We start from the raw sequence: 19586 nt of genomic DNA on the forward strand, positions 1-19586 counted from the left end.
AGCTTCCTGAGGTGTGACTGTATTTTAAAAACATTTTTTGCTGAAAACCAGCAGTTACCTCTGGTTTTTAGCAAAATTGTGCCTTATAGTGAACCATTGGTTTACTTAACAACTTCACTGTTCACTTAACATCTGCCACAAAAAAAAGATGGTAAAATTGAGTTGAATGTATGACCCATCCATTTTACAGCTGTCATGATGTATGACTGTGATGGGCAGGGTCCATTATGGTCATAATTGAAGGAGAACCTATATTGCTAAGGAAACAATTGTGAACATGTCGTATTGAGTTCAGAATTTCTGTTGCTAAGCAAGGCAGATGTTAAGTGAGCCCCACCCAATTTTATGGCCTTTTTGCCATGTTTGTTAAGTGATTTATATGGTCATTAAGCAAATCCAGCTTGATGGAAGCCAACTCGGAAGGTCTCAAGATAATCAGATGAACTTGGGATGATGCAATTGTCATAAATCTATCCTGGTTACCAAGTGCCTAAATTCTGATCACATGCCTGTGGGATGCTGTGATGATTATAGGAGCCGTGGTGGCACAGTGGTTAGAATGCAGCCAGGAGTTCGATCCTCACTGGCTCAAGGTTGACTCGGCCTTCCATTCTTCCGAGGTCGGTAAAATGAGGACCCAGATTGTTGGGGGCAATAGGCTGACTCTATAAAACCCTATGAAGCAGAATATAAGACTTAATATGCATAGTGCTATTGCTATTAAAAATGTGAGAGATGGTTGTCACTTTTTTCAGTGCTGTGGTAACTTCAAAGTGTCACTAAATATTTATTTAGTGACACTTTGAAGTTACCACAGCACTGAAAAAAGTTGTACTTTGAGGACTATGTGTATTCAGAAACATACAGGACTGCTATACCTTCTTCAATTCTTTTATCTACCCAGGGCCAGTTTGATTGACTGATAGGCAGGAAACTTGCAGAAACATCCCTTTTTCCCCCCGAGTGATTACCAATCCACTGCATTATTAAACAGAGATATAAGCATTTTGAAGTTTTCTGCATGCAAAATGGGTGATCAGAACCCCAGTTCATCTCTATTTCTGCCCCACTGCTGTTCCCAAAGCCCACCCCACTCCCCCGTCAGGAAAATATTGGATGGTTTCCATATGGTAAGTAAAGACAACAGCTGTGGGAGCATTTACTGGTAAATTTCCACTGGGAAAGTTTAACTTGGAGTGCGTTGCTTCCACTCCAAAAGTCCATGTAGAAGTAGATACTTCGAGAACAAGTGCCCTGACCAAACACTCCTTGTTTTTGCTCGTTTTTTTAACAAGGGGAAGAAGAAGAAAAAAACCCAGAAAGTTAAACAAAGAATCCTCTCATTTCAGCTGTTGTTTTTTTTAAAAAAAATCAAGATGTTGGGAATTGTGAAGGCTGGGGGGGAGGGATTCTTTCTAAATCACGTTTGCTTTAATATTCTGCACACGGTTTGTGCTGGCACATTAAAATTTCAGCAGTGGAAACAAAACAGGACCAAAAGACAATAGGGAGAGAGTTGAGCTGTAACTTTCCACTCCTGTCCAGACGACTCCGCTGGATGGAGAGCAGAATCCATCAGGGCCTTGGAGGGGCTGCATTTGGGGACTGTTGGGCAGAAATGGGGAAGTTAAAACAGGAACATGCCGTTCCCTATCTGTGAGACGGGTCTGCTGCCGTCCGCTTGCAATTCTGCTTTATACTCACCCCCCAAAGACCACATGTCAAAATAACTTAGGATTTCCTTCAATATGGTATTGATTTTTGGGAGGAGGGGGCCTCAAAAGTCAGTCCACTCCTGGCGATTGTCTGGACAGGTCCAGGACAGGTCACTGGAGGTCTTCAGAAATAGACTGGACAACCATTCAGCCAGGTTGGTATAAGGTCTGCTCTGAGCAGGGGGTTGGACAAGATCCCTTCTAGCCCTATGTTCTATGCATTTTTCTTTGAAACAGTTTGGAGAGTGACTTGCCATTGCCTTCTTCCTAGGACTTTATTTGTGTCTGAAGCACCAATAAATTATAGACACATAACAATCAAAACTGCAAATAAAATAGGCACAAACTAGGTCGTAGAAATACCTTATAGCACGTGTAAAAAGTACATAGAATAAATCGGATTAAAGCTAAATGACATTTGCCTAGTCTTGGGCCATGTCGACAGCGTTTTCTCTCTCCAGGATGAGGTTTTCCTCCATACATATTGAAGGACATTGTATGTTAGAAATTGCAGAGGATATTTGTGGCTCAGGTTGTAGATTCAGGCAGAGGTTTGTCTTACAACTTGCTACTTGGCTCCTGGATGCTTCATTACCAAACTAGGTAAGATCTTCAGCGGAGCTTTTGGGTGAACTATCTTGTTCCTTTATATAGGTCCTGGGTGGTCAGATGATTGTATGTACTGCAGCATATGTGGGATGAGTTGTTGTTCTTCACATTCACACACACTATCTTCTATAGGGAAACCCCATTTTCTTAAGATTGTCCTTTGATTTTCCTACTCCAGTGTGCAGTCTATTTAGACAGTTGTGTGGTTGTAACCAGTTGCCCAGTAGCTTCTTACTCACCTTCCTTAGTTCCAGGGTTATCTATGGTGGCTGGTTGTTAGGAGGGGCAGATGTTTTGAGGAAGCTGGTCCTCAATCGCAGTCTGAACCTTGGGGGTTGATGTCGGTGTGTTTCTGTGTTTCTACAGTCACTTTAACCCACTCTTTCTGTGCAGCATTTTCCCAGCAGAATTTTGAAGGGGGGGATACCAGCTAGATCAGGGGTCCCCCACCTGTGGGTCGTAGCCCACTAGTGGACCATGAACGGTTTGCAGCTGGGCTGCGGAAACAGCTACTGAGCACAAGTACGCGCATGCCCATCCTCAATTGTGCCGTGTGCGCGCGCTCCATTTGCTGAGTGGCAGGTGCGCTTGCCAGCCGCTCACACAGCACCATCCCCTCTGCCCCCATCCTCTATCCCTGCTGGTCCACAAACCCTGAAAAGTTAGGGAACTTTCAACTAGACCAGGGGTAGGCAACCTTGGCTCTTCTATGACTCGTGGACTTCAACTCCCAGAATTCCTGAGCCAGCCATGGCTCAGGAATTCTGGGAGTTGAAGTCCACAAGTCATAAAAGAGCCAAGGTTGCCTACCCCTGAAGTAGACAATGCAACTTTCATACTGGGGTCAATTTTAGATAGCCCTTGACCGGTCTTGCTGTTTCATTTAGGGCCACATCCACCTGTTTTGCATGCTTTGATCCATACCAAACAGCTGGCAATCAGGCATCCCTTAAGCAATGGTGTTGTCAGCAGCAAATCTTTTCAGCCCACATGTCTTCCTCGGTCAGAGACGCATGTGACTTCCTAGGGCTGAGAGTGAAGGACTGTGTCCCAACCCCACTGCTGGCTTTGCGTCTAAGGCTGGACGAGAACTCAGGATTTCCTGGTTTCTAACTTCAGATCATAACTATTTGCAACCATTTGTTTAGTGACCATTCCAAGTTTTAACAGCACGAAAGAGCAGGAGAAAAGCGGATAACTAGCAACAAGGTACATAAGACTCAGTTGTAGCGACTATGGGTTCACCTTTGGGAGATCTGGAGGACCAGGTTAGGGACAGATCATCCTGGAGGTCTATTTATACAGTTGGTAAAACACCAACTCAATTGCACATAATCAATTAATGGATGGCTAGCAGTACAGGGTGCGATAAAGCCAATTTTTTATTTTAGCCGAGTTATCTCTCAAGGAAAGGGCTTCCCTAACATTCCAAATCTTACCCAATAAACTTTGCTGCCACTCCTTCAGGATTCCTAAGATACATTTTCAATAGAAAGGAATTGAATCTAAATTAGCAATGTCTCAAGAAAATCACCTCTGCACTTAGTCTTTTCAATTCCTGCTTTGAGACTTATTTTGCCTTTTCCCTTTCAGCTCCCTCAATACCCGGCAGGCCTTGTTAGAGCAACACATTTAAGTCTTAACATGCTTGGAGTCTCAACACCACTCAATATTGTGTCAAGAGGTGTCTTCCAATTTCTCCAGTGTTTTATTCCTCTGCAAAAGAGCCTTCTGTTTTTCTATATAATTATTAAGCTGCATTAAATGATGGTAGCCATGTAGGGATAAATACAAGGAAACTATAGGGAAGATAGAGCAAGAACTTTTTGTCATTGTGAGAGAAGCCAAGACCAGAAATAATGAGTGTAAGTTGCAGATTTCGTTTAAGGATAAACTTCCTGGTGGTAAGATCTGTAAACAGTGGAACAGTCTGTCAATGGAGGTGGTAGGTTGTCAGTCTCCGAAGATTTTTAAGAAGAGGCTGAACAGTCAGCTGCTTTTGCACTTATTATATTGCTGAAAAGTGATGGAGAGGCTACAAGATTGCAATTCCCCCCCCCCCCCAATATATTTCTTCATTGCACTGTAACATGTGGGGTTCTTGATGCTCTCTGAGCTTGGTAGTTTTCTTGCAGATGTTTCATTACCAAACTAGGTAACATCAACACTTCATTGATGATATTACCTAGTTTGATAATAAAATATCTGCAAATCCCAATCCTGCGCTACAAATATTCTCTTCTATCAGTATATTAGTCACCTCTTCCATTCCTTAGTCTAAGCATCTGTTGATCACCTGTCACAAATGCAAAGGCAAGAAGCAAATTCCTTTGCTATGAGAATTTTACCAGCATATTCTGGTCCTTTGGGAGAAAGAAACCCTAAAGCCATTTGTTTTTCAAGGGAATATTCTGCTAGAAAATTCAGCAGAGCAGAATGATGTTCATGTAGCTTCAGATCAGTAGCATGTCTTTCTATCTGTTCTGAGTGAATATCTCTTTGGTATTTCTGAGAAATCTTGAATCAACAGAGTGAAGAACCCGTTGACTGGAGAGGTTCTTAGGTTTTACCAGATCAGCCAGACTGACCTCAGTGTATTGAAATAGTTGAGGTCAGATCATTAAGAACTGAGCTGCAAACATCTAGAAAATATACCAGGTGTGAGTAGCAGAAGTCAGCATGGATTTGTGGGTTACTAGTCTTTCTAGGTTAAACTTATCTCAGTTTTGATCAGGTAACCTTTTTTGAGGGAAATGCTGTGCACAGAGTATATCTCAAGTTAAGCAAAACATTTGAGAAAGTACCCAGTGAGCAAGGTAATTAAGTCCAGGCTGGGTGGAAAAAATAATATATATCTAGCTCCAAAATTGTATCCAGAAGCAACGGATGGAAACTAATCAAGGAGAGAAGCAACCTAGAACTAAGGAGAAGCTTCCTGACAGTGAGAACAATTAATCAGTGGAACAACCTGCCTCCAGAATGCTGCAGGTGAATGCTCCAACACTGAAAGTTTTTAAGAGACTGGACAGCCATTTGTCTGAAATGGTATAGGGTTTCTTGGACCTCCAAAGTCCCTTCCAGTATTATTATTAAGTTGGAATAAGATATCAGGCTTCTGGTCTGCGTTTGCGGCGCCTGCGGACGTGCGGGAAGACGCCTCTCCCCGCTGTCCGATCTTCCTTGGAGGACCCTGAAAAGGGTCGAAAGTCGCCCTGGAGGGGTGACCACCATGAGGAAGCCCTCCTTGTGATCATGGAAGGGCGGCAGCCCTCCGTTTGATCCGGAGCAGCTCCTCTGGCCCAAAGAAGAGATCAGCCATTAAGATGGCCGCTCTTTAAGCTGTTCCCTGCCAAAAGCCAAAAGCATCATCAAGCACAACGAAGCAATCTGGAGGATTTGGGTGAGACCTTACCTTTCTTATTCCCCTACTTTCCTGTGAGAACTTTTTGAAAATCTCCTCCCCCCTCTTTTGGCGTAAGCAGATTGTGAGCAGATTGGTGACTGCTTACTTGGGGAACAAAAAATTTAAAGCCTTAAAAGAAACCAAATCACTAAGCTAAAAGATTAAGCAAACTTATTTGTACTTTTGAAATTCCTGGGCTATTAAAAAGCTTTTATTTCTGTGGGGACCTACTACCCTATTTTCTGCTTAAGCTGTGAAAGAAGAGGAAAAGAAAAATACTGATTAATTGGATAAAAGCCTCATATCAGTCTAGAAAAAGATTTTACATCATATTTTATATGCTATTGATGACATCTTGTGGCAAAATCTGGTATAGCCACTAAACCTTTTCTTTATTGTGAGAGCTGGCTGAAACACAGATTTGTCTTTGACATTATCTTTAAAGATAAGAATTGGGAACACCTGGCACCAAAAACAATCTCTAGGAATAGTGGAGGTGGACACTCACTGACTCTTATTAAAGTAGCCTCTGCGAAAGACCTACCTGTAAACATCAAAGAAATGGAGGATTATATTCCACCACTTAACTATAAACTGATACTTGAAACAATTCTGGCACTGGCCGAGCAAAGGAAAGCCAGACTGCAAGATAAATCTGAGAGCTTAAATCTACCAAATAAAACTTTGACTTTAAATGATGATTTGACAATCCAAAAACAAATAGAAGAAGAGGAAGTTAACATCAAAATAGGAGACCCTAAAGAACAACAAATACAATCTATTGAGAACCTTGATGCCCAAATCTCTATAAAACTATAAAACCTACAATTCAAAAAACAATAGAAGCTGAAGAAAGCAACACGACAGAAGATACGAAGGGCTTTCAAATACAGTACGTTGAGAACCTAGCCAACCAAATAATAACTATAACATCGGTCATCCCCTCTTATCTAAGCCAGATGGAATTGGAAGAAGAAGACCAGACTGAACTAATGACAACTATACCATACCAAACATCGAGAATTGATCTATTAAAGCAACATCTTAATGATTACAAAGGGGACACTTTCTTTGCAAAACTGATAATTGGATGGTCTCCCTGGATTCATACAATGTGTGTTGGAAGAAAGAGAGACACATTTGAGAATTTAAAGGCACTGATATGGAAGCCTGATTGGCCCAAAAAGAAGGCGAGAGTTAGATTTAAAAGATTGGATTTGTCTTTCTGTTGGGACTTGTAATGATAGAGCTTAAAATTTCTTTTAATGGGCTAAGGGGAATCTTTAAAAGATATAAAGTGATTCTATACTTAGGTTTTAGATCTTTAAGGGAAAGCAAAATTAGCTATCAGAACATAACTTTGAATTATATTATAGAATTTGGAATGATATAATAAAACATTATTTTAATCATTGATGAACTGATTAAGATGATAAATAGAATATATTTGTTGTAATGATAGAGATTAAAATTTCTCTTGGGCTAAGGTGAATTTTTAAAAGATATAAACTGATTTTATATTTAACTTCTAGACTTCTAAGGGAAAGGAAAGTTAGCTATTAGAATTGATTTATATTATAGAATCTGGAAGGATACAACAAAAGATATTTTTTTCAATACTTGGTGAACTATTAAGATGATAAACAGAATATACTTGTATAAAATAAGAATGCACTGAAATTAATAATGTATGTATTTTAGATAGGATAATTACTATATAATGAAATGGGGGAAATGTGGGTTACCCGAAAATAAGTTTTCTTCTATATATTACAGGCTACTTTGAAATATTCTATTGCAATTAGGTAAAATTCAAAAACAGGACATGGATATGTATAAGTGAAAATATATTGAAAATTGTTCTAATTGATTGTGTCACAATTACAAATGTATTAATTTGATTAATTCGATTATGGTATCATAACTAAGGGAATCGGAGAGGGAATTCTTGTTGATGTAACTTGAGCTATCTACAAATGATTTTGTTATTTGCTATTGTTTACTTTTAACTACCCAACCACCATATTGCTTCATAAATATCTGGATATAAAATTAAAAAAAATTAATAAAACTTGTATTTAAAAAAAGGAATAAGATATCAGGGATGCCACAGGATTTATTTAGGACCCAAAATTGCTCAATATTTTAAATCAATGACTTGAATGAAAGAGTGAGGATTTTACGGATAATATAAAATATGCTAGGATAACTAATAAATCTCCTGCAATTTTGCCTTTTGTTTTAATAGTTTTTTCAAGCAAGCTAACAGTAAACAGCTTAACTAATGAACCACAAAGGCCACTGCCACGAACACTGACAGGGCAAGCCACCAGTATATAAAAATAAGAGCAAACCCCTCTGCCTTCTGGCACTGATGGTGTTACTTAGTTTGGTAATGAAATGTCTGCAAGAAAACAGCCAAGCTCAGAGCGCAACAAGGACTTTTGTTTCTAACTGTTGCTGGTTGCATGCCATCCAGAGTCCCCTTTAGTGAGATGGCCAGCCATATAAATTTTCTAATTAAATAATACTTCAGCAAATAGGAGAAAATTAAAACAATTTTGCTAGGATACAGAAAGGGACTATCTCCTGCCTCCACTCTCCCAGTTCAGTTGGTCCCGACCCGTATAACCTTAGGAAGATTCTAAAAAATTGAAAGGCCAGGTTAGGGATAGTCATGGAGGATGCAAGTAGTCCTTGGTTTACAACCGTAACTAAGCCCAGAATTACAGTTCTAAGTCATGACAGTCATTAAGTGGGTCATTGCTTGACACCTGATTTTACATTTTTTTTTGCAGCAGTTGATAGTCATTAAGCAAACCCATAGTTCATAATGGGCATTTTTTTTTGCCGGAACCCAGAAGCAAGTACTAGATTCCAGCAAAAAGTTATAAATCATGGTCATGTGATCATAGAACATCACAAAAGGCCATAAATGCCGCATGTTGCTGAGCACCCAAAATGTGATCATGGGGTGGGCTATTGGAACATTGAATCTGGGTCATAAATACATTTGTTGTGTTGTTGTAAGTTCAAGCAATCACTAAATGATAGTCCTTAAGGATGGATTACCTGTATCTCTAGTCACTGGGGAGATAAAAACAATGAATCAATTAAAAATTGTTTTTCCTCCATGTATTGGGCAAGGATGACAGATAAACCCATCTTTGGAGGTAGAATGTATATTTGATGGGCACCAACTGTATGCTGTGGTTACCTCATTTTTTCTCTGATTCCTGTTGATATTCTTGGTTTTCATTGCTGTTTTGCTTATACAGATGTTGCTTGGAGTTGCAATCACATTTATTTTATTTATTTATTAAATTTTTATACCGCCCTTCTCCCGAAGGACTCAGGGCGGTGTACAGGGCAATAAATATCAAAATATAAATACAAAAGTTAAAAAGAAGTTAAAAAGGATTAAATAATTATGTCCAATATAATACAATAATAAAACTGTGTTAAAACTAAATCCAACCCCAAACCCATCAGACCAGGCCAGATTGTTCAAATAGATAGGTTTTTAAATCGCGCCGGAAGGAGCGAAGGTCGGGGGCCATCCGGAGCTCAACCGGCAAGCAGTTCCATAGGTCTGGCGTGCCCACAGAGAACGCCCTCCCCCTGGGGGCCACCAATCGACATTCTCTGATCGGAGGCACACTGAGGAGGCCCTCTCTGTAGGAGCCCACTGGACAGAGGGAAGTTGACGCCGGCCGCAGGTGTTGCCGTAGGTAATCCGGACCCATGCCATGCAGGGCTTTGTAAGTCATTACCAACACCTTGAATCTCACCCGGAGGGCAACCGGCAGCCAATGCAGCTCGCGGAGCAAAGGTGTAACATGGGAGTATCGGGAGACTCCCAACACAACTCGCGCGGCTGCATTCTGCACCAGTTGGAGCCTCCGAGTGGTCCTCAAGGGCAGCCCCATGTAGAGAGCGTTGCAGTAGTCCAAATGAGAGGTCACGAGCGCATGAGTGACTGTACGCAAGGCATCCCGGTCTAGATAGGGCCGCAACTGGCGCACCAGGCGAGCCTGGGCGAAGGCCCCCCTAGTCACAGCTCCTATATGATCTTCTAAGAGCTGTGAGTCTAGAAGGACCCCCAAGTTGCGAGCCCGATCTACGGGGGGGGGGTAATAACATTGAGCAGTCATTTAAATCTAACTTACTGATGGAAATTCAGTCAAGATAAATGCAAAGCACTTCATATAAAGGAAAGTGAAACTTTTCTTTAGATGGATATAAGAGAAGACCCCTGATGTGATTACAACAGATCTAAAAAGAATATTGGAACTGACTGCAAGTTGAATGTGTCAGAAGTGCGATGTGGCTACTCAAAGGGGAAATGCCATTTTAGGCTGCACTAAAAAAAACCCTGATGTCCTAACCATAAAAAGGACAAGTTCCACTTTATTCTGGATTGGCTGATAAACCCTGGAGACAGAGCTGTGCTCACCACATGCTTCACAGGAGCCCAATGTGAAAAAGACAACCAGGAATTAGATTTTAAAAGGGAAACAGGGAGTTTTGCCTTTAGAAAAACGTGAGTAAAGGGGAAAATAATATTGCAATTTACAAGTTGAGTGGAAGTCCCATAGAATAAAGCCACACCATGTTCGCCAAATGCAAAGGGGAATATTAATCTAATTAATCAGTAAGCATTCAGAAAGTGGAAATGATCTTTAATTACAGGAAAAGAAGAACCGGTTGGGAAAAATAACACGAATAGTGGTTAAGAGGAATTAGTTATGTCAAGAGGTTCTAAATGACTCTTAGTTGGGGGGGTGCTCAAGCACAGGGTACATCCCAATTTGGTTGTGATATTTTGAATGGCATTAACAGAGCAGAGATTAAACAATGCATGAATATTTGCTTTGATTCTCCATTTCAAAGCAACTGACCTACCTGGCATTTTCTGGCCTAATATTGAATATTGAAGCAGCATTTGTCCTTGGAGCCCGTGCTTCTCCAAATTTTGTAGAACTGCTTTAAAACTCAGCGTACCTACCAAGATTGCATTTTAAAATGTGAATTTCAGGATGATGAGAAATCACAATTTTGTGAGACGGCTTAGGGAAAATCTATGGATATTTTTGTGCCATTAAAGCAGATAGGGAAATAGGCCTAGGATTAAGTCCATAGCATGAAGATAAGATTACAGCACAAATGTGGGAGGAGAAAAAAATGGTGGGAGAAATAAACTAAAATAAGTACTGCAACAGGATTTATGATAAGGCAACCAAAATGATTAATAAGAAAAGAAATATTATACTAACATGACTATTATTCTTTAGGAATATTGGAAAAAACTATATACTCAATTGTTATTTATCAAAACAATAAGAATTGTATTAACTCAATGTTTGCAAAAAAGGATATTTTTGGGAGAGGAAATCAACCAAAATTAACGTATGGAATACAGATTATAGAAATTAATTGTTAAAGATTGTTCTACAAATGTAACCCAGACAACACACTGTTTACCAATTATTGAGTGATTTATGCCTTGTTAAAAAAGAAAAAAATGGGTATTGACCCCCAAAGCTTTATTCCTTTGCATTTTTTCACGTTCTTGCTCTAATCAGCCTTTCATACTCCCTGCATTGTCAGTTTCGAACACAAACTAAAAAAGTGACTATACAGTGAAGACAACCTCTAAGAATCCTATTTCTTGAACTCTCCCAATTCTGGGGTTTGCAACTTTTTGGTGTGGAGCTAGTTCAAATTACAACCACAATTGGGACCATAATTTCCATTGCTAAGCAAGGCAGTGGCAAAGTGAGTCATTCCTGATTTTACGACCTTTCTCGCCATGGCTATTAAGTGTATCACTGCAGTTGCTAAGTGAACCACGTGTTTGTTAAGCAAATTCAGCTCACACCCCCCCCCCCATTGACTACTACTTGGAAACCAGCAGGGTTGGTGAACACATGACCTCAGGATGCCACAACCATCCTAAATAAATGCCAATTGCCAAGTACCCAAATTTTGACCATGTGATTGTAAGGGTGATGTGACGGTCATTAGGTTAAGGACATAACATTTTTCAGTGCTGTTGTAACTTTGAAGTTGAAAACAAATGAATGGTTGTAAGTCGAGGACTATCTGTTAAGTTTCCATTACCTCACGTTTTTCTAATGAGTGAAGAATTCCATTTCTGACAAGACTGCCGGTTGAATCTGTCAGTCATTCTCTCGTTGGTCCAATCTTTCTAACAGGCAGATTGTTCCATGTACCCTACTTGGAACTCTTTAATGGAAAGTGGGATAGATTCTATTCAGCATGTTCACTTCTAGGACCCCCTCAGATCACAGAAATCCCAAAGCCAGAGATTCTCTCAAAATTCACGTAAGAGCTCAGCACTTTAAAAGGTCACAGTGCCTGGGACACCGAGACACAGATGTCAAAAAAGCCTGTATGCATTTCCAATACTATGATTTTATTATGTGCTGCAAAAAATAATAAAAGTCAGTGTTCAGCTTTGTGTTTTATTTTTCCCTCTGTGTGTATGAATCCGTCCTCACCATTTTTTCAGAAGAGAAAAAGAAGGCCGAAATGCTATTTTAAACAGTATAATTTTGGCAGCGTGAAAAAACTGTTTTTCTTTTAATTCTTTTGTAAACAGCTTAATGGCTCAAAGTATCTTTTTATTTGTCATTTTACAAGTATTACAAAAACACGTTATGAATAAATTAAATCATATTCAAATAGGCTTTTGAGGGGAGATGTTTTACAAAGATCCACCTACCCCTGCAGAAATATTTGCCTGGAGCTTTATAAACTGCTAAGATGGCAATAAAGCAGATGACATACCTTTAAAATCAAAAAACAAAACTATGCTCGTTTAAACAGTCTCAGAATGAAGCAGCAAAGCAGAACCTCACAGTACTTTCCCTCTTTTGGATAGTCATTAAATATCTGTTCCAAATTCTAGAAAGTTCCAGAATATATATTTTATTATATTTATATACACACACTTGTGTAATGTACACAATACATCTTTGTATCCAACTCTGATTTGCAAAAATATTATATTGAGCAGATTATCATATAAAGAACCGAGATCCCTCTCTTAATAATTTCCCTCCAAAAATATTTGTTCCCCCCTCCCAACTCTGCAAGATTTCCCCCCAAAAAAAAGATTAAAGAGAGAACAGTCAACTTACAGCCCTTCCATTTCGCATTGTTCCTTATTTAAGGGAATTTAGATTTGATGTGTTTTGCGCTGTGCCACCAACCTCCATTAAGAGCTTTCAAGAAACAGACCCAATTACTATTTTTTGTCATAAACTGGATTCCCTTGTAACGTTGCTATGATGCTTTCTCAGTGATAGCCCAGTCCTACAATGGTAAGGCTTGGATTTAGGATTGTCAGAAGTTGGAAGTGCCGATTAAAATGGGATAAAGAGGAGGACTGGAGCACACAAGACTGAAGTCTGAGTCCTGTATAGGATGCACATACTACAGTTTGCCTCCCGCCTTGCCAATGCCTCATAAACTGATCAGCATTGTTTCACAGGAAATGGCACCTCATGACAACACACAAATTGCCTGCTGAAAATATCCCCCCCTCTCCCTTGTAAGTCACATCTTTTTCACAACTACAAAAATTTAAGAGCGGGGTGTGAAGTCTTAACACTCATAACAGGAGTATTTGACTTCAGTTTGGGACCAGACTCCAACTGGCATTTGGGAAAGTCCACAGAAGCTAAAATGTTTGCATTTCAATCTAACACAAGAACTGCAGCAGAAGAAAATTAATTTGAATGCCTGAGTTAAATGCCTAGAACCGGGTTCATCCACTCCCATCTGCTCTGTTCCTGTGTTTAGCTTCTCTGCTTTTAAAATCATCTCCTCCAGCACGAGAAATCTGTTTACAAACAAGCAGAAGATGGAGTGCTCCCAATCTTATCCTCAGCCAGCCTTATCTTAAGTGTTTGGCAAATAACCCTCCCATCTCTGCCCTGCCGTACGGCAAGAATGGTCAAGAGTGAAAAACTGCAGAGAGACTTTTTTTAAAAAAAAAAATCCTGGGCGATTTTAACTCGAAGGAAAAGATCAGGAGAAAAAGTGGCAGCCTCAGGCAGGACACCATTTCTATCGGGGGGGGGGGGGGGCGATAAAAACATTTTGAATAAGAAATATGTTGCTTCATCCATGCTGGGAAATAATCCTGCCACAAGCTCAAAACATCTGTCTAAAACCTGAACTGAAATATGTTCTGGATTCAAAATTCAAACTACCAGGATGGTCAGAACAGCTCATTTCACAAAATATTTCCAAGCATACCTTTCAAATTCCAACGGATGTAGAAGAGGAAGGTCACAATGACAAAATTAGAAATGGGGGGGGGGGGGGGGGAAGGGGAGGAGGCAGATGCAGAATTGTGCTTTTTAATCCTCTGGCTGGCAGCTCGTGGTTTTTTGGGGCTGGCAAACGAGCAAAGCAGAAAAACAAAAAGAAATTGGATATATTCTTCAGAAAAGTAGCATCCCTCTCTAATACGAGCTTTGATTTTGTGTCGTTCCCTTTGGAGAAGTTCAGCTAAAAAATAGGGGGGGGGAGCTCAGACCCTACATTTTACCATGCCTCCCTTTCCCCCCCTCTGCTATTTACTATTATTGGGGGGGGGTTTAAAGGGTCCCACCAACTGAGACCACAGAAAGATCTGAGGATCATTCACAGTGAAACGGGACTCGTTCATCTTGATCACAGAAACAAGCTTCATTCTAAGATTCCCCTCTTTAAAATTAACGTCCAGATAGATAACAGATTCTGTCTGGGCAGTCGGCAATTCATAAAACTAAGCTGCTGCATAGAGAAGGCAGGAAAGTTGAAGAAACTTCTCTGACAATGGCCAGCCATGCTAGGGACATTAAAAGCAGCATCCGGCTCCCAATTGGTTCACTATAAATCCTGGCCAGGAAGGAAAGGGGAGATTGCAGAAATACAAACAAGAAAGCAGTGAGTTATGCAAGAATTTAATGGACAGCGGACAGACAGGTTTGTATATGGAGTTGTTCCCTCCCACCCCGGGACAGTGAGCTCTCCCCCAGCTGGTAGAATTTGCAACAGAGCCCAGACAACCCTTTGCTTATTGGGAGGTGTGTGGGGAGGATAAGAACAGTCAATTCTTGGGGAGGAAAGGTCATTTGTTGGCATCTAAGAATACGCAAACTTTCCTTTCTTTAACTGCTTTTTTTTAATATCTGGGAAGAGACAAAGAGTTTAAAACGCTGAGATTAAGCCACATTGGTTCCTGGGTGTGTACAGTACAGTGATGGACTTCTCCCGGGGATTAAATCCTTGAGTCATTGAGCCCAGGAAGCTGGAGACTGACTTCTCCCTCGCTGTGGGACTTGTTCACAGGTTGACGTCCATCTGGGTGTCTCACTCAGCCCCCCGCCCCCGCCCCCGGCTCAGTGCCAAGACTGAAACTGCTGTTGGTCGTATTCAGCTATCAGTTTTTTGATATGGGCCAGTTTGTTGTGGAGATATTCACAGCGGTTCTTCTCCTGGCTGTAATTTGGGTTAGTCTGCCGGGGAGAAAAAAAAGAAAGAGAACAAGGTTGACTATGTTACGGTAGGGAAAGGAGTCTGCGCTAGCGGTTAAGGCACCGGATTAGAAACCAGGAGACTTGTGAGTTCTTGTCCTGCCCTATGTTGTGAAAGCTGATTGGGCAACTTTGGGTCAATCACCGGGAGACTGAGAGTTCTAGTCCTGCCTTAGGCATGAAAGCCAGATGCGGGCCACTTTCTTCCTCAGCCCACCCTAACCCACTGGCTTATTGTTGTGGGGAAAATAGGAGGAGGAGACAACATGTATGTTCGTCACCTTGAGTTTCAGACGGTTCTCAACTTATGACTGTAATGGAGTCCGCCCACCCTGATCATAAGTCATGAAGATCGTAGCCTGATCATGTGTACAACCCTACTTTATGACCCTTTTTTGTGGTGGTCATTAAGCAACCCCAGTTGTTAAGCAAACCCATTGGTTTGGCACGGGTGTAGTTTTGCAGAAAACCAGAAGTGCCAAAATTCATCGAAACCATCGTAAAATGGAATCACATGACTCTGGAACGCAGCAAATGGTCGCAAATGTGACCCTATTGCTATGTGCCCAAAGTTCAGCCACATGACCACGCTTCCCCCCCCTCCCCCCCGGGACCTTTGGTACTTTTAGTTGGGTCACAAGCAGCCCCAAGGCGAGTCTGTCTTAACTTCAAATGATTGGTAAGTGACCAGTGGTAAATCAAGGACTACCTTCAGGATTAAATAAGAAAGTAAAAAAGAGGTAGTGCCTTCAGTTAGGATAAAAATACCAGGCAAATAATTGCCTGTCCAACTTGAGTTAAGCGTTCTAGGAAACAAAAAAGAAGGAAGGAAGGAAAGTGAGCAGATGCTGTCATCTGATAGCAAGAAAAATAAGGGCTGCCTCTTGCTGGTTTCTGCCATCTGACACACTTCATCTAGCAACAGGTAATGCTTACTATGAGTTAAATCATATTAAAAGTAGTAGTTTATTGGATAGCTGCAATATACCTTTTGTATGCTGTCGAATTCCAGTAACAGGCACAAGAATTCGGGGTCCCATTTCATTCATTCTACCCCACCTGCAGTCTTTTAGAAATGGCTTTTTTTAAAAAAAAGGATTTTCGAATTTTAAAATTAGCCATTATGGCAGATAACTTGTTGCCAGGCTCCATTTCTTACAGCCGGTCTAACTGAAGCTTTTTTCTCTAACGTGGTGCTTTCCCCAGATCAGCTAGAGAACAAGATCCAGGAATCAGAGACGGCCCTGGCACTGAGGGAGCTGCGATTGTGCAAGGAGTCAAGCATAGGAAGGCCAGTTTAATCCGTTTCCTTCAGCCAAGCTGCTTCCAATCAAGCCAGGGTTTTCTCAAGTGAGAAAATGAGGATTTAGGATGTTTCATCCCTGGTTCTCTCATCTCAAAATGCATTTGATTTTGAACAAGGAGCTCAAGTGACTCACCTTTTTAATTTTTCGGTATTCTTGCAAGATCTGATCGTGGATAATCTGCAAAAGAATGACATGCCACGTATTACAATGATTTCTAAAAACATTTCTGCAGATTTCTTTCTGCAAAGGCATCGGCGGATTGAAGAGGCTGCCTTAGCTTGCAGCCAAGATACTTTGGTTTCCTCTCCAATCTTCTTCAACTGCCCAGAAGCGCCAGCTGCTGACGTTGGCCAACCCTCTGAGCTCCCCACCTTGTATTCTTCCGAGCCCTGAGATAGCTGCTTTAGTTCTGAATCCAGCTGCATGAACCGTCGGGTTATCCGCTCAATACGAGCGTGGAGGTCACGATACTCGCCATACTCCGCGTTGAAATCGTTCTTGTAGCTCTGACGTTGCTCCGAGGAAGAGATGGCGCCATATTTTCTGGAGCAGCGATAAGAATGAAGAAAAAAAAAATGAAATAGCCCCAAAGGAAACAATTACAGGAGGTCCTTTCAAGTTACGACTAGAGTAGAGCCTGCCCATTATGGTTGTTGTTAAGTCATGACTGTCGTAAATTGGATCAGTCCTGTGACAACTGGACCTTGTGACTTTTTTTGTGGTGGTGAAGTGAATGTGGTGAACGTAAAGCAAAGATGGGCAGAGTTTTTATCAAAAACCTGAAATGAGTGCCAGTTGATGTCACAAAACAGGACTGTCTGCTGCCAGGAACAACTTCCCATCGCCCTGTGCGCTCACACAGGGAGGGTCTCCTCAGGGTGCCGTCGGCCAGACAATGTTGGCTGGCAACCCCCAGGGGGAGGGCCTTCTCTGTCGGGGCGCCTGCCCTTTGGAATCAGCTCCCCCAAGAACTTCGGACAGCCCCAGATCTCCGGTCCTTTCGTCGCGACCTAAAGACATACCTTTTCTAACTGGCCGACCTGGACTGATGACGGGGGTTTTAATTTTTATTGGTTTTTAGTGGGGCTTTGTAAAATTTAATCTCTTTTAATATTTGTATTCATTGTTTTTATTGTTTTATTGTTGTTAGCCGCCCTGAGTCCTTCGGGAGATAGGGCGGCATACAAGTCCCATAATTAAATTAAATTAAATTAAAATGCAGTCACGTGGCGGCAGGATGGTGCAAACAACCACAAACGTGGCCGGAACTGGCTTGTATCTTCCCTTTTCCAGGTAGGTTGTAACCTCGAACTGTCCTAAATGAATGGTTATAAAGGTCGAGGACTACCTGTAGATAGCATTTGCATTTCACCTACTTTTCTAAGCCTAAACCAGGGGTAGGCAACCTTGGCTCTTTTATGACTCATGGACTTCAACTCCCAGAATTCCTGAGCCAGCATGGCTGGCTCAGGAATTCTGGGAGTTGAAGTCCATGAGTCATAAAAGAGCCACGGTTGCCTACCCCGGGCCTAAACCTTCCACACCCAGACTAATGGGTGACCTTTACTGATCGTGACCTTCCCCAGCCTGCTGCTTTCCCCGACTATTTGGTCCTAGGGAGCAATGCAGCCCATCCAGAGCCTCATGGTGAGGAAGGCTGGTGTGATATCAGGCCCCAGAAGAACAGTGGAAATATAAAGTCGCAAGTGATAAGGAATGACTCTAATGACTAGAAAGTTGTAAGAACCTGACAGTCAATATTGTGCTATTGTTAGCCAAACAGATGGTGCAGCTGCATTCAGATGAGTAATATTTTAGGATTAACCAACAAGATGATTAACAGGCGGCTGAAGACAAACAAAGGGAAGTGTTAGCAATTCTTCACCTAATACCATCTGCTCGTAATATTTGCTGCTATGCTGGTGGCCATTAACAGAACAGTTTAACTGAATGTAAGGAAAATGGACAGAGGGGTGAGTTGCTCATTGACAAAGAGAGACAGTTTGGTTTAGGGCAGGGGTAGGCAACCTTGGCTCTTTTATGACTCGTGGACTTCAACTCCCAGAATTCCTCAGCCAGCCATGTTAGCTCAGGAATTCTGGGAGTTGAAGTCCACGAGTCATTAAAGAGCCAAGGTTGCCTATCCCTGGTCTAGTGGTTAAGGCACCAGGCTAGAAAGCAAGAGACTGTGAGTTCAAGTCCCGCCTTAGGCATGTAACCCAGCTGGGTGATTTTGGGCCAGTCACTCTCTCTCAGCACAACCCACCTCACAAGGTTATTGTAGTGTAAATAGGAGGAGGAAGGTGTGCTTGTATATGTTCGCCACTTGTGAGTTATTTGTAAAAATAGTAAAGGCGGGCTATAAACAAACAAATAAATAAAAGGAAAACCAGCCATGAACAATGAACAATAAAACATGCATCTATCTATTGCTGGTACATTGGGCTAGCTCCTTTATGAAGGGAAATCCTCAACTGAATTTTATCACCTATCCAAGAACTCCTCAACTTACAACTGAAATTGAGACCAGATTGTCCACTGCTAAGCAAGATGGTTAAGTGAGTTTTATAACTTTTTTTGCCACGAGTGTTAAGGAAATCGTTGTTAAGTCAATTCTGCAGCTGTTAAGCCCATCTGACTTCCTTCAGTAACACTGCTTGCGGGAAGCTGACTGTGAAAGTCGCAAATGGTGATTACATGACCCGGGACTTGCTAGTTGTAAACACATGCCTGTTGCCCAGCACCTGAATTTTGACATGTGACTGTGGGTATGCTGCAACGGTTGTAACTTTTTTCAGTGCCATTGCAACTTTAAATGGTTGCTAAACTGGACGGTTTTAAGCCAGAAACTACTTCTCTCTGCTTCAATAATCATTGGGAGAGATATTTCTGGATTTGTTCAAGCACAGCAGCTCATGGCTTATAATGAAAGCAGCTCTCTCTTTTTTTTCCAGGTCTCTGCATGCTGAAAAGTAGTTTTGCAGCTTTAATGAGATGC

The 19586-nt window shown here is 41.4% G+C and overlaps 1 protein-coding gene across 1 annotated transcript in view; it reads right to left on the bottom strand.

Annotated features, from left to right (window-relative positions):
* Window positions 1-12353: 12353 nt before the first annotated feature.
* The window catches only part of ELL (elongation factor for RNA polymerase II), a 55745-nt gene continuing 48512 nt past the window's right edge, over window positions 12354-19586 (bottom strand). Inside the window, exons 10-12 of the mRNA XM_083349534.1 lie at window positions 16960-17131; window positions 16721-16765; window positions 12354-15263 (exon numbers count right to left, since the gene is read on the bottom strand). Of these exons, the coding sequence (XP_083205660.1) occupies window positions 15147-15263; window positions 16721-16765; window positions 16960-17131 (334 nt within the window). The 3' untranslated portion in view covers window positions 12354-15146. The remainder of the gene's footprint in view (window positions 15264-16720; window positions 16766-16959; window positions 17132-19586) is intronic.

The sequence above is a fragment of the Vipera ursinii genome (assembly GCF_947247035.1).
Source record: "Vipera ursinii genome assembly, chromosome: 1".
Taxonomy (NCBI): Eukaryota; Metazoa; Chordata; class Lepidosauria; order Squamata; family Viperidae; genus Vipera; species Vipera ursinii.